The sequence below is a fragment of the Chinchilla lanigera genome, unplaced genomic scaffold, assembly GCF_000276665.1.
Source record: "Chinchilla lanigera isolate Chin_1 unplaced genomic scaffold, ChiLan1.0 scaffold00060, whole genome shotgun sequence".
Classification (NCBI taxonomy): Eukaryota; Metazoa; Chordata; class Mammalia; order Rodentia; family Chinchillidae; genus Chinchilla; species Chinchilla lanigera.
The window spans coordinates 14190854-14214173 of record NW_004955461.1 but is presented as its reverse complement, the minus strand read 5'-3'; the positions used below and the strand labels follow the sequence as shown (position 1 = coordinate 14214173).

At 42.6% G+C, this 23320-nt stretch overlaps 1 protein-coding gene and 1 long non-coding RNA gene across 9 annotated transcripts in view; one reads left to right on the top strand and one right to left on the bottom strand.

The window, feature by feature from the left end:
* Positions 1-19906, top strand: part of Ago2 (argonaute RISC catalytic component 2) — a 66682-nt gene extending 46776 nt beyond the window's left edge. For all 8 annotated transcript variants that reach the window (XM_005398058.2, XM_013521313.1, XM_013521314.1 and 5 more), the window contains 4 exons: positions 2392-2526; positions 6151-6252; positions 7892-8091; positions 8318-19906. In XM_005398058.2, coding sequence (XP_005398115.1) covers positions 2392-2526; positions 6151-6252; positions 7892-8091; positions 8318-8426 — 546 coding nt within the window. In that variant the 3' untranslated portion in view covers positions 8427-19906. The remainder of the gene's footprint in view (positions 1-2391; positions 2527-6150; positions 6253-7891; positions 8092-8317) is intronic.
* On the bottom strand, positions 13-23256 carry LOC102025329. Its single transcript, XR_001236562.1, has 3 exons — positions 19936-23256; positions 5196-5248; positions 13-487 (listed from the first exon to the last, which is right to left on the bottom strand). It is a non-coding gene; the product is annotated as an uncharacterized LOC102025329 (long non-coding RNA).
* Positions 23257-23320: the final 64 nt, after the last annotated feature.

The window sequence follows — 23320 nt, the reverse complement described above, 5'->3', positions numbered from 1 at the left end:
TGGTTACCTTTTCTCTGAGCATGCTTTTTGTCCTCAGATGCCTGTGATTTGCCTGATTGTGTGGCACCATCACTCCATCCACTTACTATTGCAAATATAGATGCAGTTTGTTTGCTGCCAGGGCTGACCTGGTCATAGTAAATAGGCGGGATCTGGTGGAGGCTGTGAAACTCGGTTTTTTCCAGGCCAGGATGCAGAGGCAGGACGGATCTGGGTATGAGCTTATCCCCATCTGGGCACTGGGGACATGAGAGTAAGGATCCAGCCAGGCCAGTTGCAAATTCAGCAGCACAGTAAGCTGTCCAAGTGTTCTAGAAGTCCAAGCTTTAGCTCAAGGTCTGGTGAGCTTTCATGGTAAGATCTTTGGGGGACAGAGACCTTGTGTCTGGGAGTCTTCTGTCTGCAGTGTAAACGGGGGGCAGAAGCCAGGAGAACTGTGCATGGGCCGGAGAGGACTGGGGGCTCTTTGAAGGCAGCATCCACAAACCTGGCATGATGGATCCGGAAGGTAGGAGAGTTACTGAATGTGGGAGAGATTTCTGATTTCTGGTGCTTATAGATAGCCTCCCCTGAAGGCTCCAGTTGACCCCATTCTACCACATTCTCTTTGACAGTACAGTGGCATAGTCCACTGCCAAGGGGAAAGGGGAGCTCTTTGGTCTTTGCAGCAGCCCCTATCAGGGTACCTTGGGGTGGTAACAGGTTCACCTTGTCCTGGAGCTCTGCTCTCCTCAGTGGCTTGGGACTGACTCTACTCTGCCTCTCCCCACTCCATGGAGATGCTTCTGGGAGAAGTGGAAGCAGTGAAGGTAGCTGTAAGACTTAGCAGCCACACCCAGTGCTGAGGGAGCGGAGCAGAACAGCATCCTTACTAGCTACCTGTGTTATTGCAGAGGCCTGAGGTGTTCAAGAACCCAGTAGCCCTGGGATAAGGTATAGCTTAGCAGTAAAGCATTTGCCTACCATATACGAGATCCTGGGTTCAATATCCAGTACCACCACCAGCAAAAAAAAAAAAACTACTCCTTTGCTGGGGAGGTAGTTCAGCAGCACAGTGCCTGCCTGGCAAGTGTAAAGCCCTGAGTTTGATTCCTGATACCAAAGGAGAAAAAAAAGAATTCCACTTGCCTTGATACCAGGCTGATGGGATATGACCAGGCACCCTGCCAGATGTGCCTTCCTGGCTCAGAGTCGGAGCAGTGGTATCATTCTGAGACCACAGTCCTCTGGGAGAGGAACAAACAACTGCTCCTTGACCACCAGGCCTTTCCTAGCCTGAGCCTCTGGTTCTGAGTTTCTGTGGGAGCCTGGGCTGGCAGCTCCTGTGCTGTGTACCCATGGCCCAGAGTCCCATTTGTGCTGCCGGCCCCAGCTACCTCTCAGTAACATTTTCTGGGCTTCTTGGCTAGAAGGTGCTCCCCTCTGACCTCCCAATCCTTTCATTTTGTACCACAAAGCCCTCTTCTCTGGTAGAGAGGAGCTATCTGCCTTACAAAATTCCCACAGCTATTTTCTGCATAGCCGTCAAGACTTTTATTTTTTGTATTGAGGATTGAATCCAGGACCTTTGCCCTGAGCTACATCTCTAAGCCCCTTTTTTGAGACAGGATCTTGCTACATCACTAAATTGTCAAAGCTAGGTTTGAACTTGCAGTACTCCCAAAGAACTGTGATTACAGACATTGTCACACAATAATTGGGACTGTTACTAAATATCTAAAGTGCAGCCAGGCACCAGTCTACAAGTCCCAGCACTGGTGACACTCAGGCAGGCAGATTGCCTGGGCAACACAATGAGATTTTGTCTCAAAACAACAACAAAACTCTATAAAGTGCCTGATAGTTATGTACAGAATGTCTCACACATCACTGTTCATCTTCTTGCAGAGGCTTTGAGGCATAATGTTTGCCTTTTATATGTATAAAGACTGAGGATCAGAATGTGTGTTTCCAAAGGTCATGTGGCCAGTTGGTAGCAGAGCTGGGATTTGAGCTCAGGTCTAAACTCTCATTCAGTGTCTTCCCCAGTAGAGCTCTCTCTTTTCCATGAAGAACAAAAGAACAAAATTAAGCTTAATGAGCAGCTGAATGGATTAATGCCTGAGAGTCCCCCACACTGCCTTATTCCTCCGTTGATGCCATTTCCTGGGAACATTCTAGGGGCTGTGGCCAAGCAAGTATAAACCATTTGACCATGGAACTTGGGTGCCATTTGCTGTATATACAGAGCAGAACATGGGCTCAAAAGGGCAGAGTCATATGTACCCATAGTGCTAGAGCCACAGTGTTTATCAGATGTTGCATACTGTTGAGGTGTTTGTTTTCAGGTAGGAGAGGCCTTGGAAGCACAAAGCCTTGATGCCTGTCCTTTCTCCCCCCTCGTTCCTGCAGGTCCTACATCATGAGCTGCTGGCCATCCGTGAGGCTTGCATTAAGCTGGAGAAGGACTACCAGCCGGGGATCACGTTCATCGTAGTGCAGAAGAGGCACCATACACGGCTCTTCTGCACTGACAAGAATGAGCGGGTGAGCTCCTAGTACTTGGACTATGTGGCCCATGGCAGACACTCAGAGCTACGGCCACACATTCTGGGGAAATGCTGGCCTCCCAAAGGATTCATGGGGACACCACCTCAGATGTCTAGGAAGGGACCTCTGAGTGGTGAGAAATCATTTATCTGATAAATTACCACAACAGATGGCTCTGAGAAGGAGCTAGTTGGAAACCATGGCAGTGGACTATGCCACTGTACTGTCAAAGAGAATGTGGTAGAGTGGGGTCAACTGGAGCCTTCAGGGGAGGCTATCTATAAGCACCAGAAATCAGTTCAGTGATCTCTAGCAACTGAGAATTCTCCACAGTTGAAGAAAAATAGTCCTTGGGCCAGAAGTGGTTTCTGTGCTCCTGACAGAATGCCTTGTCCCTAGCTGACATCTAAGCAGCTGCTGAAGAAGATGATACCTGGAAGGGCGAGGCCTTGTCTGACACCTGCAGACTGCAAGCATGGCGCAGTGGGCTGAGATCTATTCAGCTGGGCTCCCTACTGCCCTCTACCCCGCTACACATTTTTTTTTTTGTCAAGAGTCTTGCTCTCTAGTCCAAGCTTGCCATGAACTCACTATGGAGCCCAGCTGGCCTCAAACTTGGGGCAAGCTTCTCCCTCAGCCTCCTGAATGCTGGGATTACAGGCGTTTACCACCATGCCCAGCAAATGCACGAATACTTTTGCATAAATAGAAGACAAAGCAGAAGTTAAATGTTATGGTGAGAAAAAGGGATACTTTGTCACAGTAAGACGAATGATTCCACAAGACTCGGCAGCTATGATCTTGAATATACCCAACACCATGACCTAATGAGAGGAAATAAAATAAAAACAAAGAAAAGCTGACAGAATTTCAGAAATCGCCAGACGGATATGTTAACACATCCCAATGAGAAATTGAATCTGGCAAAAATATGTGAAAAATAAAAATTGAAGGGTGAAATCCATAAGCCAGATCTAATAGACTCCTGCATATCAACTGCTGAGATCACATGAAAGGGTAATTAAAACCAGCCTTCTACGAGGACAGAGGAAGTCTCAGGATACTTTCAAACTTCAGACTTACATAAACCATACATTTTGATCATAATACAATTAAATATTAAGTCAACGGTAGAAATAAAGTTTAAGAACCTTGAAACTTTTAATTCATTTCTAAGTACCTCAGGCATTAAGTGTGATGAGAATAGAAATTGCACTGTACTCAGAACCAAACAAAACTCAGAGAATGCTGTATGGAACCACATGCAAACATCTAAGATGGCACTTTGGTGCGTTAGATACATTTGTTGTAAAACAAGAATAAGAACAGTCACAGCCTGCAGGTAGGAAGGAAGGGTGGAAAGAAGAACCCAAGTCTCCAGGAATAGAGGGGATGCTGTGCAGTGCTGGGCTTGGCCCCTGCCCCCTCTTCAGCCCCTAGGTCTCAGCCACCAGGAGGCAAGAGGGTTCTCAAGGCTGCTTCTACCTGGTGACATCCACACCCATCTTCCCCTTCTCAGCATGCAAATAATGGAGTAGAAAAGAAGTAAGAAAGGAAATTAAAGTCAAAACCTACTTCCCAGAAAACAGATTGAGCAAGGCTCTGCAGGAACAAAAGAAGACACTCACATCAGCATAAGGAGCCAAACAGAGGCTATTGCTGCCAAAAGGATGGTGTTATTTACATCATATGGAAGATTGTTAGCAACTTAATGCAGATAAATTTGGAAACTTGTGTGAAACAAGTATATACAAATGAATGTTGTGGAATTATATAAATTTTCAAAATCAGCTCAGGAGGATAATCCAGTAATCAAAGTCTCCCACCCCAAAAGGCATTGGGCCCTGACAGTTTCATAGGTTTGTTTCCCCAAACCTTCAGCAGTAGATTATCTCACAGTGTGGCAGGAGAATAGAAAGAGGGAAGCTACTTTTTAGTCTGGAGCTTTGTTACAGGCAGGTTTCATCAAACCTTTAAGGAATCATCTTGTAAAAAGTTTCAGAGATTGGGAAAGGGGGAGGAATTGTTAACTCACATTATGAAGATAATCTGTTAGTACTAAATGTTGGGAGGGATGTTTTCTTTTTATTGGGCTTAAGGGTACAGGGTCTGGAACCAAGTGGCCTGGGCTCAAACCTACCCTCTGCATATACTGGCTGCTTGACCATAAACTGTCACTGAGCCTCTTTCTGCCTCCCTGTACTACCACCCACTAGAACAAGGGTCTCGGGAAGACTGAGTTAACACATGTAAAGCACTTGACCCAGTTCCTGGCACAGAGTAAGTACATTATTACGAAGGTAGCTTTCATACACAGTTGATAGGAGTACAAACTGATAATCAGGGCCAGTGGTATGCAACTCAGTGGCTCACTGCAGCACATGGTCCTGAGTTCGATTCCCAGTACCAAAAAGAAAAAAAAACAACTGGTAACCAACATGTACCACAGTTTGGCACTTCTACTTACCTATCCTGGAGAAACTCACATGACTAAGGACGTGTATGTAAGAATAGCCAGGCACAGGAGTGTGCACCTGTAGTTCCAGCATCTTAAGAAGCTGAGGCAGAAGGATCACTTGAACCCAGAAGTTCAAGACCCCATCTCAAGAAGAATAATTACTATTTATGGCACTATTGTTATAATAGGAAAGAAAAATAAAAATTACCTGTCAAGCAACAGGAAAAATGGTTTGCTCTATTTGTATATTAGCATTCATTTCTGCAAAGGAAATTAAGAAATTACATTAAATAGATATGCCTCAAAATTCTAAAACTGAGCAAAACAAGTACAATATGCAGTTTTCTGATCCATAAAACATTAAAACACAATGCTAGTGGATTCTTGAATATGTATTTAAAATATAAAAGTAGGGCTGGGGATATAGCTCAGCGGCACAAGCACTTGCCTGGCAAGCAAAAGGTCCTGAGTTCGATTCTCAGTACCAAAAAACGTACAGGTTGGGTATTCCTTATGTGAAGTGTTACAGATTTTTGACTTTTAGTATTTGCGCATACATTATGAAGTATCTTGAGAATGGGAGCTAAGTCTAAACAAAAAATCCATTAATGTTTTATATACTCACACACATAACCTGAAAGTAATTTTATACAATGTTTCTAGTAAATCTGTGATTTGACGTTGGCCTGTCACATGAGGTCACACTTGTGGCATCATGTGGTGCTCAAAAAGTTTCATATTTTGGAGCATTTCAGATTTCACGTTTGGATTTCCCGATTAGGGCCATTCAACTCAGCGTGTCTGTGCAGGAAGAATAAAGTCTACATCTGAGATTGCACCAGGGAAGGCCAAGGGGAGGTAGGATCTAAGAAAGATATCTGAAAATTAACTGGGTGTGGTGACACACACCTGTAGGCCTAGAAGTCTGGGTGGGAGGCTGAGACAGGAAAGCCTAGCCTTGGAAATAATAATAACTGTGGCCCGGTAGGACTTCAGTTGTTCATACTTGTTAGGTGTTAGCATTTTCCCGCTGAGCCAATATACTAGCCAATGTAAAGACTTCCCTGTGGCAGTCTGACCCTGAAGGTGATGTGGTACTAGCTCACTTCTGCCTACTGGGCCCTGCCGGTCCTGTGACTAATGAGGTTCCTGTGTTGCTGCAGGTTGGGAAGAGTGGGAACATTCCAGCAGGCACAACGGTGGACACGAAAATCACCCACCCAACAGAGTTTGACTTCTACCTGTGTAGTCACGCTGGCATCCAGGTAGGGATGGAGGCCTGTGTGGACAGTTCCAGGTGTCCACATGCATGAAAATCCCCTCATGCTCTGTGGCCAGAGCCTACAGCCCATTTGGGTATCCTGAGAGTGATTATCATGCTTCAGAGGGTGAAGGTTTTCACACCGTTTCTTGGTGCAGATCACTTGTGCGCGTGCCTTCAGGGCTGGCATACTTGCTGTATGAGGCTGCAGTACTTCAGCCTTTGTCCCCTCATGCCATAGCCCTTTGCTGGCTTCCCTCCTGGTGAGGGGACCCTTTCCCTCCAGGACTTCTGGCTTCTTTTCTGCCTGGGAACTTTCTAACATGGGAACTTCTTTATGGTGTGGAAGGGCCTGGGAGGGCCCATGCTCCATGACTTTGGGTTCTCTCACTTCAAACAGTGTCTCACCTCTCTGGTAGCCACCAGCTAAGTGCAGGGATGTGTGCAGTGGTTTGTCAGGGTGAGAGCACTCTACCACTTGTCAGTTGCCCAGGGCTTCAATGCTGGACAAGGCTCTAAACTGAAGGACCTGGGGCCAGGGAGTGGCTGCCTGTGGTGTCAACTGCTGGGGCTGCCCTGGGTAGAGTAATCAAACAAGGGGAGTAAACTCCCCTTTGTGTTTAAAAAGATTTCAAGCAAAAAAAAAAAAAAAAAAAACTTGTGTAAAGTGATATTCATGTTCAGGCTATTGTTTTAAAATGTTATTTTCATATATAAAGCTTTTATTGGAGGTTGTTTTTGCTATTATAAATAAAACACGGTACAGCACCTGATCCATCCAGAAGATGTTTTCCTCAATAGTCATTTTTTAAAAATACCTTTTGATTTTTAATTGATGTATAAGGTACACATTTAGGGGTTAAGGGTGTGTGGTGTGATTTTTTTTTTTTTTTTTTGTATATATATATATACTCATAGATGTTTATCATATATGTGTGTATTATATATCCATCATAGGTGTATATCTGTATATTTGTCAATCTTTGTTTTAAAAAAGAAAAGGAAATGACAGCTGGAAACTAAGGTACATAGTTACCATATAGGGTGAGAGGAGCAGGGCAAAGGGAAAGGAGACTTCTGGACACCTGCCTACAGTTTTGTCTATATGTTGGAAAAGAAAAAGATAAAAAAGCTCTCATTTTCCTAATGTGTATCCACACTCCTTATAATTGTACCCCTCCACCCTCACCATCCTGTGTGGCACTCACTAGCTGTTGGACTCTGTCAGGTCACCTTCAACCTGTAGAATCCCTTCAAACCAGAGTGGCTCTCAGAAGAGACTACTCTTGCTGAAGCATGACAGTATCTCCATCCCCTTGTCTGGAGGGATGTGCAGGTTGGAGGTAATGTATGTGTACAGTGTATGATGACCTCAAACATTTTTCATTTCTTTGTATTTGGAACCTTCAGTATCCTCTCTGCTAGCTATTTGGAATTATGCCCACCTTTAATAATTGCTTTACGTCTGTTCCGATTTTCCTGCATGTACAGTACTTTATAAATATGGAGACTTTAAGATAGATTGTCCTGATAAGTTTTTCATAATAATATAAGCATCGCTTTTTATCATTAAATATTTTTCCACAGTATTCTTTGTAAAGATTTTACAGTGAGTCTGACTGATACTGTGATCTGCTTTTTAGGGGACAAGCAGGCCTTCTCACTACCATGTCCTTTGGGATGACAATCGATTTTCTTCTGATGAGCTGCAGATTCTGACCTACCAGTTGTGTCACACCTATGTGCGCTGTACACGCTCTGTGTCCATCCCTGCACCAGCCTACTATGCTCACCTGGTGGCCTTCCGAGCCAGGTACCACCTGGTGGATAAGGAACACGACAGGTGAGTGTTGTACCTGGCTGGAGGTTACTGTTAGGGTTGTTTCTGACAGGGTTGGCAGCTGCTTTACCAAATGAGGAATTGCTAGAGCTGATATTCCTGAGTGTTGATGCTTTTATGGTGGCTGGAGACACACTGCTCCCCTCCCTAGGTATCTGAGGCATTATCCTCACTCACTCATCAAACAAAGGCTGTGTTCTCTCTCCCCCTCCTTCCTGTGTCCCTGCAGTGCTGAGGGAAGCCATACCTCTGGGCAGAGCAACGGGCGAGACCACCAAGCATTGGCCAAGGCGGTCCAGGTCCATCAGGACACACTGCGCACCATGTACTTTGCTTGACATGTTCTAGTGTTTAGCGATTGTGCACACCAAGTTGGATTCACATGAGACCAGCTACACTCAGACCAACAGACGCCCAGCCCTTCCGTGACAGCCAGCATCGAACATGAAACGTCATCGATTTTATTAGATTCTCCATTTTCCAGAATGCCTTCCGTCCCAGATTTCAAACTTGGATTTTGAACTGCAGACCTGTATGAGACCCCATTGTCGTAGGAAATATGGTTTGCCAAAATCTATAAGCTGCTTATTAAAGTAGAACCCCGTGTTTCCTAAAAATCTCCTAAAACCAGTCTATGAACTCAGGGCTTTAAAACATTTTTAATTTATTTGATCATTCAATTTACTTGTTTTTAATGCATGATTCTTTATGAAATTGATGGGCTCAAACTAGCTGTGAATGTTCTCCGAGAGTGAAAGCAACACAAACACGATTGTGGTTTTAAAGCCTTGAACATTTTGATGTTGTCACTAATGTTGATCCCTGCGATGCTGTGTGCTCCTGGCATGGCTGCACAAGCTCCACAGCCCCAAGGCCAGGTGGCCATGCGAGGCAGCCATGGGCATGTCTCACCATGCCACTGCCTGCCTCACATGGCCTCAGCAAAGGAGCAGTGGCAGGTAGGCCATGTGTGTTTACAGCAGTGACAGGTCAAGAGACTGGCAGACAAGTGCCATTTTAATAAAAATTTATTTAAAAGAAAAAGACAATATACTGACAGTCTAATCATAAGATTTGTTCTATAGGACTGTGACATTTATTTTCCAAAGTTTCTAAAGAATACGGGTCTGTGGTGATAAATACAGTACAATCCTTTTTCACTGTTATGTCTTTAATGTAAGAGAAAAATATATATATATCTGGTTTGCAGTATTAATGTGATAGATAGATGCTGTTTTCCTTTTGTTGACTACGGGGTGCTTCATGTGACCTATTTCGCATATCAGGAGTGTTTGGAGCCTGGAGATGGGCCACCTCTAGTGGCTCTTAGTGCTTAAGTACAGGAATATGCAACTGACTTCATGTGATGCGATCCTCCTCCCCTGTGGACTCTGTAGCCTATACCTCTGGGAGGGACAGTGTGCCCACCAGTCACCACCCTCCTGCCACCTTGTCCCCATGTGTCACTCAGCTGATGAAGCACAAATGGAATTTATTCTTCTATCGCTGGGAAACAAGTTCATGTGTCGGAGTGCACTTCTCTCGGTGTGCAGTTTTGGTGGGCAAGCTTCATAGGATCTATGCACTGAAACCAAGAGAGCTGCCAGTGGCTGAGAGGCCCAAGGCAAGCAACAGAGGGCAGAGACTGCTTGGTTAGGATTTGCATTTGGGGCCCCAGATGGGGTTTACCTATCTAGAAACCGTTGCACTAAGAGTGACACCATGGACGATGTTAAAGGATAACAATTGCTGTTTGTGCTGAATGAGCTTTTGGTCCTTGAATACAATTTGAGTAAGAATCAGATCCATGTTCTACTTAGAAGTTCAAAAGGAAGGAAATGAGCCTTCCCCTGTGCTGCTTTGTGCTCTATAGGTTTCCTCTCTCCCTGCTGATGTCCCCTCCCCAGCCCTGTGTGACATTACCTCTGGCACTGTGGTAGAGTGAGGGTCCCAAAGGTGGTGCCTAAGGCTAGAATAGGCACCCACCTCTGTCCCCCTGTCCCCATCATTGACCTGCTTTGGACGTGGTGGGAAGGCCCAAGAGCCCCTGGCCCAGTGGTCCCAACACTGGGCCTAGACTGGTGGCAGTGACAAGGGGTAGCTGTGATCTGTGAAGATGTGTACTCCGAGTGGAGTGTGTGTCTGTGTGTGCATGTAGGTGTCTTACTAATGACATTAGTCTCTTCTTGCTGTATCTTTTTTTTTCTACTCTTTAAGTGACAGCAGCCCCCGCATTAAGAAGCACTGCAGCTGCCTGTTGTCTTTTTGGCAAATGGCACTTTCTCCTGTTTCCAGAAGGGCACAAATATACTGAGCTTAGCTCACCAGGCACATTGAAGCTGAAGAGGGGACTCTTCTGACTAGTCAGTTTTCAGAATCTGAAATTAGGTTAGTTTCAGCCATTCTTAGAGCCATCTGCAACCATGTGTCTCTACCCCCAAAAACAGGATTTCAGTCTTCGGGGATTGTGGGTCTTGTCAATGCAAATTCCTGGGCCACTGGGCATCTGCATTTTAAACCATCACTTGCAGCTCTGGTGTAGCTCTTGAGGTTTACTCAGGCTATCCACCTGGGGCACCAGGGGGCCAGCTGGGAGGACCCCCTCAGCAAAGCAAAGAGGCCTTGAGCGAGCTAAGGCCTAAGGAAGAATGCAGGCTGACAGAAAATTAGACCGATAGGGTTTTTGTTTTGTTTTTCCATTTTGAAGTGTACGTTTTCTTTTTAGTGGGCCAAAGTACTTTAAGAAGTGTACTTTTTATAGCCCTATGCTCATTTTATAAGCTTTTAATACTAAAAACATTAACAGACCAAATGTCTCCACTTGAGTTAGCTACATACCTTTGTACATGTCTGACGATTCACTTTAAATGGCTGTAGTTACAATTTCTCAGGTAAATAATTGTTTTCCTAATTTCTACCAATGCCTCCATTACTAGCATACGTTTTGAGACAGTGCAAAACCTCAGAATACAGTAAGATAAGTCCAAGCCCTGTTCACAGAAGCTACAAGGGCACTTGCGTCTCCTTGGACTGTGGCTGCCAGGTTCCCCAGTGGCTCCTCCTTGGTGCGCCTCCCACAGTGCCGCCTGTTTAGGATTGAGACTTGCCCATTTGCTGGCTTTGTTCCCACCCCGCTGTTAAGTAAGGTGTGCCTTGCTTTAAGCAAACTGAATGTGAAAATTATGATGTAGAAGTCTGGATCCATTTAAAAGAAAAGCTAGAGTTTATCTCTTTAAAAGAGATCTCCCAATTAGATTTCCATAGTGGGACTCTTCTAGTATATTTAAAAATATTCATTTTTTAAAAACATTACTGAACTCTCATCCTCTTACCACTGTTCGTTACACTCAGCAGTTCTCCCTGTGAGAACTTAGAAATGCAAGCTCAGGGGAGCCATTGGTAGTTCCTGTTACTTGCATATTGTAAGCTCACGTTTTCCTATTTCAGATAAATTTTGTAAAACTGAGTGTATCTGTTCTTAAGAAAGGGATGTTTTGGTTTTGCCTTTGCTTTCTGGTTCTGAGAAGTCTTTGCACATACTGTTGATACTCCACTTTAGGGTCTGCTTGGTCTCCTTAGGTCAGGTTGTCGTTGGCCATGGCCTCACACTTTCAGTCTGAAGGCCACATGGCCATTGTGCTGGCTTGCTCTGGGAGGGCACTGTCGCAAATGGGGAGTAAGAGTTGAACTTTTCTCAGCTGGCCTAAACACTGCCTGTTATTCCTAATGTTCACCCCCATTACTGAGCAGTCACTAGAGACAGTTTCAGTCCTTGCATTTTATTGTTATATGTTATTTTTATTGTTGTTAAATGCAAATGTTGCTATTTATTTTTTCCTTTCTGCTCTGGTTTGATTTGGCTGATATGGATATTCCAGCGCATGTGGTACCTGATGGATATGGTAGGAATTATTTTACCCAACTTTTATAAATGACGTAATGTTTACCTTCAAGTTTACCGGATGATTTATTTTTGAAAGCCACAAATGTAATTTTTCTGGATGAATTGTTTTTCTTATATATGCAGCAGCAATGTGCTTTTACATTGATCTGCAGGGTGATTTAAATTTTATTTTTACAAGGCAGTTTTTCAGCCAAATTATATATTTGATACAATATGTCAAGGGTAGACCAGCATGCCTCATGCAGCTGGGACACCAGAGTGTCTCCAGGAAGCTTTGGGGCTGAGACAACCTCTCCTGGTTGCTCGTGGTCACTTAGCACTTGGCTTGTCATGGAGCCTTCAGGAACTGGATGTAGTCCATCAGCATGGCTTTTGATCTGTTGGACAGTTACAAGGATTTTCTCATGGGCATTTTCCTGCACCTAAGGCAGTTCCATTAGGAGGCGCTTTAGATATTACCTAATCCAGACAGTGGACAATCCTGGTGGCCCAGACAAGCCATAAGAAACTTTTCTGTGACCTCTTTTTGACTCATCTCTCACGCTCATGAGAAAAGGAATGTACAATAGTAGAAAAGATATTTCCTCAGTGTTCATGCGCCTCACTTGCAGAATGCAAATATTTTATTTATATTTTAAGCCTTTCCCCAAAGTAACTGAGAACATTGTCTCCAGCTGTCATGCCAGCAGTCTCGCTGCTGTGACAAGTTTTGATGTAGACACAGTGTACATGTGACTCTGTCATGGAGTGTCCCTATTACATGCATGCTTGACTCTTTTGTAAGGAAAAGTTTTCAACTCGAAATAATTGCACTGATTTTTTTGACAACTTGTTTTATTATGTCCAACTTTGCATCTGCTGTACTTAAATGATTGTAAATAGATTCATGGTAGCAGAATGATGTGAATACAGGACACTGCTTCGCTTCAGTGACACCACCATGCATTTCAGTATTACACGTTAAGAGTTGTGCAGACCTGCTTTTGTTCTGCTCTTCAGCCTCGTCTCTGAACCATTCATGAAGGACAAACTAGATTCATTTTTCTGTTTTTCTGACAGTAAGTTTCCCATATGTTTGAAAGAGACTGTGCTCTCCTGTTATCTGGAGATTTGAATGTAAGAGGATTAATTGTAAATCTTTGGGACTTCCTGGTCTTGTTCAATATCTTTTTACTTGCCATGGCTCCTGCAAGCATTTCCTTCTAGTCCAAACCAGCCTTTGACATTGCAGATAGGAAGCCTCTGCATGATCTGTGTTAATGGACTGTGGGGTGGTCTCCCTTGCATCCCTTTGGCCAGTGTCAGTTTAAAGCCATGAGGTTACTGTTATGTCAAACTGTCATTATAGCTGTACCTATAGATGCCAGAGAGACCTGATTTGAAACCTAGTGCTGGTCCCTATGCCGTGACACTGCTGGATTTGAAGTTCATGCTCCAGCCCCATGTGTAACTCTGGCCAGACTACCCAGTGTCAGGTACAGAGGGGCTGTCGTGTGTGTGTGTGAATGTCACATCAGTGCCATCATGGTCCCTTACTTTGCTTCTCCTCATATGTTCTGCCATTTTATTGTCTCAAGTGAATGTATTGGCTTAGCCAAATCACTACAGAAGGTGGTTTCTGAATACTTTTTAGTTAAACAAATGCAGATAAAAGCTACCTCTGAATTCTCAATAGATCCATGTTTTCTCATAAGCGTAGCTATCCACACTGAAAATAGCCAAAATGTTGCCTAAATAAACTGAATTGTGAACATCTCTCTATTCAGTTCTGGCTTGAAAATGTGTGTGCCATACTGTGATGGGGGTGGAGGAGCAGCTCCCTCCTTCTCTGCTGTGTCAGTGGACCAGGGACTCCTCAGCACTGTCCAGCTGAGATTCCAGCATTCTGAGAGGCCAGCATGAAAAGAACCAAGGGCTTTTCTGCATGGGCAGTGTGCCATCCCTTGGCTGGCAGGAGTGTCTCTGTGTAGGACCACATGTGTGGTGGAGCCTTGAAATAACCCTGCATCCCTGCTTTCAATTCCCTGTTTAATATAAGAAAGCACTTTTTCCCTCCTACTTACTTCTTCTGAATGGGTTGAAAATTGTTTCCTCTGCTCTCACCTCCCTTTTTATACCCTATATAATCACCAAGGTGCTTCAACACCAACTCTTGTGCAAATAATACATTTAAAATAGTTCCACGATTTCAAAAGGCTTTGGGACTTGAGTTACTGTCACTTCTCACTTAAAAATGAGCTAAGATTTGAAAGCAAAACATTGTGTTCCAATTGAGCACCCTTTGAAAAGACCACAGGGTCTGCAGTTGGAGTAGAAGTTGCCACCAGCAGCTCTGGCGATGGTCTGAGGCTGACTTGCACTAAGTCTGTCTTTTGAAAGTTGGTGCCTCTGACCAACCCTCTTGTGATTATCCACATTTCTGTCAGGAATGTCTTTCCCTCGCACCACACGTGGATCACTCAGTGTTCTCTGGCCTCCTCCACTTCTATCTGTAGGTTCCTTAAGTTTTGTAGTATTTGGAAAGACAGCAGTCACTCCAAATACCTCCTCCGTAAAGGCAGGACAGGTTCACAGCTACAGTTGGCCGGGTGTGTGAAGATGGCTTTGTCCTCTTTCGGATGCCTATCAGACCCTAACTTTAGCCTGGGGGATTTTAATACATCATCCCTTGGAGGAATTGCCTTTAACACTGTGGTTTGGGTTCCATTGCTGTTTACACCATATACCACATGGTGTGCTTTGATTCTGAAAGAGCTAAGTAAGTGTCTTGCAGATTTATTGAAAAGGTTTTCAATTCTGCCATCACACTGTTCTTTACCCTGCAAGCATGGACATTTAGGGTGGGTGTCAGTGATGACCCTGATCTGCTTCAGTGGCTGCTTGGGTCCTCAGGGTTGGCCTTGGGTTTTCAGCCAGAATGCAGTGAGGGCATTTGAGAGGACATTGTGCATCAGGAAGCTGGGTTGGCTCCATTATGTGAACCATTGCACTCAGATCTGCCCATCAGCTGGTTACACTCATATCTCCAGGATCGGGGGGAGTTGCCCACTTGACACTTGTGAAAGATTAAACAGCACTGGAGATTGCTGGTGCTTTTGCTTATAATTTTCTTACTGGTCAAAGTGAATAATTCAGACATATTTGGGTCTTTTAGTGCCCACGGTGGTGTGACTGCAGTATTAAGACCTCACATCACCCCATCCCCTTTTTTGAGGGGTGGAAGAAGGCTGAATTCTTTCCTACTTAAAACCTCCTTGGATTTAGGTAGTTCAGAGTTGAAGCTAAGACACCAAATACTGACTCCCCCCCCCCCCCCCCAAGTGTCTCCAGGAACTAGATGTAAAGGCCCTCATCCAGTTCTTCCGGAATCTTCATGGTCCTTAAAACCTGTGACTTGATCCCCAGAACACCCACACCATCTACCTGCCAGGGGTTCCAACGCAGGCTGCTTGAGGGGGCAGGGCTCCTTGAGGGCAAGACAGGGCAGGCTCTCTGTCCCAAAAAGCAGATAGCCCTAGGCCTTCCTCTGGTCTCTACCAGCACCCACCTGAGTGTGTCTGGAGACCCAATCCCAGACTCTGTGCCTTTCAAGTCTGGTCCTCAGTGTCCTTTGGGAATTCTGTTGGGGCTGTATTTTTAGTGGAAGTGAGCCTGAATCATTCCACAAGTCAGTCACAGGCCTCCTGCCTTGGAAGCTCCTTTCTGCACTCAGCTCCTGACTGCAGTCTATAACACCCTGCAGGCTACAGCTGCCAGGGTACCTGCTGCCAGATCCCTCCATAGTTTCTGTGCTCTGACAAGCGCGTGTATCTCTCCTGGGGTTTCAGGAAACTGGTGCAAGACCATCTCTTAGTCAAGCACTGACCATGACCATCAGCAAAACCTACTGGTTTTGTTCTCTTAGTCACTCAGCAAGAATGTCTTGTAATGGAAGTAGATCGCTTTAAAAGGAGTTGGAATCATGTCTTTGTAAAATGTGTGTGAAGTCCTCAGGTGTAAGGTGCTATTCAGTCCTTATTTTGGAATGCTTTTCATTGTTGTTCTATTTTGTGATTTTCTGTGACTGTCGGGGAAACCGCTTACTTAGGTGTGGTGTCACTTGAGCTGTGCATATAGGACTCCAGCTTCAACATGCCTGAAATGCAGTTTTTATCCCTAAGTTTTTCAAGCCAGGTGTTGAGCAGTTTCTTGGCCAGTGTCTAATTTAAAACGACCCCTCCCTATCAAGGGATGATTTTGTTGGTTTAAAGTGGGGGGGAGAAATCCAGCATATTTATTTTTAAATAGACATATAGAAAAGGCCTTTCCCTCCCAGAGTCACTGGCTGCAGAGGGATAATGCATTAACAGTTTTGGTTACTCCTTCAAAGCCAAATACTCACTTATGGCTAAAATTCTCAACTATCTAGTTTAGTATTATACTGAAATTTAAGTCCTGAGTTTGGTGGTGGATTTTAATGTAGTTCCTAAAGATATGAAAATTCATGTTTTATAACTGTAGAGGCAAGTGAGTTTTTATTTTTTAAAAAAGTTGTAAGAGAATAATTGAAGTTTCTGTGCAGCAAAGTGGCTGATGACTCATTAAATATAAGAAGAGAATGTAGTACCTAAACCCAGACTTTTCTTACCTCTGATACACTTCAGATTACTTGCCTAATACCTAATATGTATTGAGGGGTTTTAACCCTTAGTTTTATCAATTTTTCTAGTTTTATTTTATTTTTATAAAATAATTGAAAAAGAACCAAAAATGAATTCAAAAGTCCCACTGTGGATCTTGCCCCTTCTTAATTTCCCCCTACAAAACATTTTAGAAGACATTTTGAATCAAAATGTATTACGTCCCTTTAAAGTTTACTATTTTCTAAGAAGTTGAGCAGCTAAAAGGGCATCATTTCAGGTGGTACTCTATGTATTGTCCATGGACTCGTTTATACCTGTACAGTGGATCTATGTGACAATGTCTTGTGCTTGCAATATAGAAACCATGCAGTGCTATTTGTAAATTGACAGTTCCTGTATAAACTATTATTTATATACATTGGCCTCCGTATAATTTTTCATTTGCTACATGGATTGTATAATTAATTATAAAGTTATAGTACCTGCTAATTCTAATTCTGAGGCTTCATGTCATTATCTTTAGTTTAATACCATTCTGTGTGTCTTGAGGATGTCTAGTGCTTGCATGATGTTAGGTGGTACTGCCACTTCAAGCCTTAATCCGATATTAAATTTGTGAGTTTCAGAGTATGCAAAAATATTAGGCAGAATGAGTTTAAACTGTGCAGATCGAGATGTATGTCATAATTCAACAAGTCTTTTCTCTGGAGTTAAAAAGGGAAGCATCTGGTAACCCTCTCCCCTCTCCTGCCCTCCCCTCCCCTTCAATCCCCTTCCTCCTCCTCTCCAGGTCTGACTTGGCTGTTGTCCTTGCTTAATGACAATGGATGGACCATTGTGCATTTCTGTGGCAGTCAGGCAGAAAGACCTATTCTGAAAGTCTAGAGACATTTTCAGGGTTATTTTTAAATGTTTGATTTTTTTTTTTTTTCCTCCATGTGAGATTTATTTATCTCCAGCAGGAGAGTATGATTTAGGCATAGATCTTACTCACAAACCTGCTCATGTTCTAAGTTTTCTTCAGGTAGTGCCACCTGTTATTGCTTCTGCATGTGATTAAAATGAATTTTTGTTTTTGTAAAAGCATCTTCAATTTAGAGGTAAGATGGAGGGGACCCAGCTTTCTTTACAATGTGGATCTACCTCAGTTAAACAGTTGGGTGCTATTTACTAAGTCTGTCAAACTAAATTGGAAAAAGTAACCAAACAGTGAGATGTAACTCCACATGAAACTTGAAATCATAGTTTCCGTTTATTTAATAATATTTTTATTTATTTTGTGCCTTTTATGTTGAACCCTAACACATCATAAAAATCAGTATAGAATTACACTTTTTATTGCAGGTGGGGAGAGGAGCCCAATTGGCCATGGAATTTGGTAGATTCCCAGCCAACTGCTGCGGTATATTGGAATCCCAATCCCAACTACCCTCTTGTGGAAAGGAAAAAATTATGTCCAAGAGCAAATTTAATATTTTACAAACAATAAATTCCAAACTCTTCTATGCATAATATGCATATATATATATATATATATATATATATATATATATATATATATATATAAAATCACTTTATTTTCTGTGCCAGTGAGGGCGGCCAAAAAAAAAAAAAAACAAGTAATTTTAGCATTGCTGTCTTAGCCATTCATGCCCCTCTTCCTCTGGCTTGTTTTTTAAGAGTTTCTTTCATAAGCAGCAGATGGACTGTTGTCAGTTTCACCTCTCCTGGCCTGCCCAGTGGAGGTGCTAATGACCATGGACAGAGAAAGGGCGAGCCTAAGTCTGTCTGCAGGGGTAACATCTGCCTTCTGCAGCAGCCCCAGGATTTCTAGAAGTTAGCAAAGCTTTCTGACGGGTAACAAAATAAGATAGGAGATGGATAACTTTCCATGCTTTTATATTTGGCAGTTTACAATTCTAGACTTTTCCTACTGTGGCAATCTTTTTAAACTTACTTCTTTGGAGGTAACAATATTTTGAAGTCTTAAGAATTTGATTTTATACCAATAAGAAATAAAAGTTAGGGATCTTTCCTATAGTATACAGTTTTACTATTTTAAGGAGATCTCTGAATTTTACAAGAGAACCAACATTCCTTGTGGCAAAACTTTGAAAGTTGATTTGGGAGGCTTTTTGCTGCAGTATCTCAAAAAAAAATATTCTAGTTAAATGTTTTTAATTTTTTAACTTCCATCAGGTTAATACTTAAGGTATATTTTATAAAGAGTAAATCATCCTTTAGTATGCTGCATATAAAGATCAGCATTGTTGCACTTTCTCAATAATAATAAATGCCCTATGATTGGCTCGCCAGGATGCATTTTGTTTTAACCTAACAAGAGTACTTGGGGGCAGGTAATTAAATTTATATAGGTACCTCAAGAAAAAGAACCTGCATATGCTGCATTTTGTTTCTTTAGCTTTTACATGTAGCATTTTGTTTTGCTTCTATTATTTTGTTTAGAGATATGCTTTTTTGGACCCCAATAGATTGTTGAAAGAAATATAAAGTTACTCTTGTAGAGGTATAGTATCCTTTATTTTGTTTTAAACTTATTGCAATATCTAGTTCAAAGGTTGCCCTACATTACTTTACCCAGATACACCTGAGGAAAAGGATACTATGTTTATAAGCAGATAGTAATGTTCCTAAGCCTTTCTGCTCATGCTGCTTTCTTGATTCCCTTTCCCATGTCATCTAGAGGTTGGATACCTTATTTCTAAGCTCAAAATTACAAATCATGGCATTCTAATTTTTCAACACAGACCTCACAAAATTGTCATTGAGTAGCATGACGCTAAAAGGTGCTGCTGACCAAAGCAGCCAATGAGTCTGGCCCCTGAAGAGCCAGTCTTCACATTTTGTTACTCCTCACACTCACCCCAGACTGAACAGGTGGGGAGTGGTCTGGATGGGTAAGATAAACTGGTGAAGAAAGCTAAATGCTGAGATACTGAGCATCTATCGTCGTGTTTAAGCTTAGCTGGGTCCTTTCAAGTTTGTTTTTACAGCTTACTAGGTTAAGTAGTTGCACTATTTTTGCAATAAATTCATGGAATACCTAACAGTTACTGTTTTGTTTCTTACTGTGTGTATATAAACTAATACTAAAGTTTGGCATAGTGTTTTTTCACCTCCTTACATAACCCCTAACATGCACAGAATGCTGTAAATCTGATAAAATATGATGTGAATGATATTTTATAAAGTTATTTTGTATAGTGTCAATTTTGTTTTGCCTCATAGTATGTCAGCAAAAAATAAAATAAAATTCCTCATATTTACAGCTTCCTCTTCCAAAGATCTCCAGTTACTCACATGTCTATTTGGGCACTGTTACGTGCAGAGATTCTGAGGTTGGTTTCCATACCTTCAGGGATGGAGCTCATAGCCTTCTTCAGGCTTGAAGGAGGCATTCAGCAGGGTAAGCACTGCTTCAGGACCCGGAGCTCAGGGATGAGCTGGACAGGAGGGAGAACCAAGGTAGCATGTGGGTGAGTTGATTATTCCCACACCCACATCTACGAAGAATAAATTGAAAAGCTGCCCTCCTGCATCTGTCATGGTAAGGCCTTGAGCTCTGTGTTGTGTGGGAACCCAAGCCTGCCACATCCTGGTTCTTAGCCTGGCTGGTGTCTTAGCTTCTTTAGCCTGGCTCAGTTGATACAGTGAAATATGGTACAGTGTGCTGCTCTGAAATCCCTGAATGGTCTCACTCTGGGCTGTTTTTGACTTCTGCTATACTCAAAAGAATGGGTGGTATTAGGAAAGGAAAGAAGGTTAGATTAAGAAACTCAAAAATAGCTGCGTGTGGTAGCACACGTCTGTAATCCCAGCTATTTAGGATGCTGCGGCAAGAGGACTGCGAGTTGAAAACTAGGCTAGGCAACTCAGCAAGACCATCTCAGAAAGAAAGAAAAAACAATTCTGGGGATATACCTCAGTGGTAGAGTCCCTGTTGGTTTGATTCCTAATACTGGGAGGTGGGAGCAGCTAAAAATCCTTAGGATATTTATTGTTGCTAAAGCAAGCTCGATTTGTCATTTAAGTTATCTATAATCACCAACATTAGTTGGGAATTACTCAACACTTTGATCTGTTGTTCCATAGCCCTTTAAAAAAAAAACAAAAAGACATCAAGATGTAGTTATTTCATGCTTGCTTTGGCCTGCACATATACTAAGATGTAATTATTTCTTAATGTATCTAGACTCTTACACTACTTAGTATCCAAAAGTAGGAACCCCCTTTGTGCCCACTGGCCCTGTGATATGCCAGTCAAAATCATAAGACTCAGAAGCTGGTACACAGCTGTAATCCCAGCACTTGGGAAGCTGAGACAGGAGGATTGTAAGTTGGAGCCCAACACAACTTAGCAAGATCTTGTCTCTAAAAAAGGCCCAAGGAAGTGGCTCAGTGCTTGTGCCTGTGGGTCTGACCCCACGCATGAGGCTGTGGGTTCAGTTCCCAGCACAGCATACATATACACACAGAGATCTGTAATGATATATTTACTATGGCCTGGCCTTGTTATTTTCCTATTTGCTGTCATTTACTGAATGGCTAGAAACAGTCACGGTTTGAATGGAGAGACCTAAAAGTAAAAGCAATGCATGACAGTAACTGTTACATGAATTAAGAAAGGATTCCAGAGGGCAGCTCCCTGATAGGGTGGTGTGATGAATATTTAGGTTTTCATAGAGGATACAGGAGCCTGGCAGCACGTGAAGGTTGACGCAGGAGAGTACTGGAACACAGAGTGAGATCAGTATCAAGGACCTTGAATACCAACCTGGGAATCTACCCAACAGTGTGTAAACACTACTGTTTCAGCTCCATGGTCCACTTAAGGGTCTAGTCAGAGATCTCAGGCCCATTTCCACCATTTTCTAGGTGTGTCTTAAAACCTGATCTTCCCATTCCCTTCCTGGTAAAAGATGACTTTTAGTGTGTAAGTTGTGAGGATTCAGTATGCACAGCACACATAGAAAGGCTCAGCCTTCAGTGGCTTATGCAAATATCAGCTATTTTTAACACTCAGAAGGATGTTAATCTTCATGAAATCATTTTGCTAATCAAATAGCAGCATGTGAGATGGAAGGAGTACAGAGGCTAGAGAGATGGTAAGGAAACAGTCAAAAGTTACTATGACTAAGCACATGTTCTAGCAGGAACCAAAGAGGTACTCCCCTAAATAACTGGACCTGAAGTGCATGTGGTGGGTTAAGGATGCTTAAGTTGGTCATACCCAGAAGCAGCATCTGTCCTGCCAAGAGACAGACTGACAGAAAAAGATTTGTGACCAGGTCTAGCAATGCATTTTAGCCAGGACACCAAAGGCATGATCCGATTATAAGAGAAAAAAACTAATCAACAGGGCTTCTCAAAAGTAAGAACTCTGAACAAAGCAGTTAAGAGAATGACAAGGGGCTTTCAGGTCTGATGCCCCCTACCACCCCCTGGAGTTGACTATCCTTTCTTTTCCATCTTTTTTCCAAATAAAAATTTTTTTAAAAGAGTATGATCAGATGAGCCACAGGCTGGGAAAAAATGTTTGCAAATCGTTTCTCCAACAATAGGTGTGTATTAGGAATATATAAAACTCAAAACTCGCACTAAGTTTTGTGGAGAATTACAACACAACTGGAACACACTTGTTGCTGGCTGGAGTGAAAAATGGCACAGCCACTCTTGGAACTAGATTTGTAGCTGTTTGTAAATTTGTACAGCTTCCACTCATAAGTTTGTGCCAAGTGAAATGAAACCCTGTTTACCCAAAACCTATACAGTGTGTATACAGCTGACTATAACCATTAAAACTGGATGTAATCTAAACAGAGCACTGTGTATGTACCTGGAGAATGGGTAACTGGTACATCCATAGGGTGGGATCCTACTCAGCAATAAAATGACTGTTGACACCTGCAACTACATTCCAAACACTTTCTAAAAATTCCAAACACTACTAAATAAAATGCCAGGCACATGCTATATACTATGTGACTCCACTTATAAGACAGAAAAGATGTGTCAACAAGCTAGGACTTATGGGCCAAATTCAGTCTTGTTTTATACAGCGTAAAAGGTAAGAGGTGTTTATATTCTTAAATGAGTTGACATGTGCAAATTAGATAAAATTCAAATTTCAGTGTCCAGAAATAAAAGTTTTACTAGTTCAACTAAAATACAACCATGTTCTGTCTTTTTTTTTTTTTTCAGATAGGGTTTCACTGTGTAATTGAGGAACTCAGTATGTAGCCCAGGCTGGCCTGGGACTTCACAGCAATCCTGCCTTCACCTCTCAAGTGTTATGATTACAGATACATACACCACAACATCCAGCTTTCTTTAAATATTACCTATGACTGCTTTTTGTACTACCACAGCAAACAGGTGGCAACAGAGACTACAAAAAAACTATAAAGTATTTACATATGGCCCCTTCCAGAAAGTTTGCTGACTTTGATACTGTGATAGAACAGCACTGGTTGCCAGCATAAAAGATGGAGTTAATCAGCAGAGAATGTTTTAGAGGATGATAGAACTGTTTTGTCATAATTATAGTGATTATATGACTGCATTTGTCAAAACAACTACACATCAAGTCAATTTTTAAATATTTTATTAAAAAAAATTTTGAGGCTGGGGATATAGCTCTGCGGCCCAAGTGCCTACACAAGGTCCTGAGTTTGATTTCTAGTAC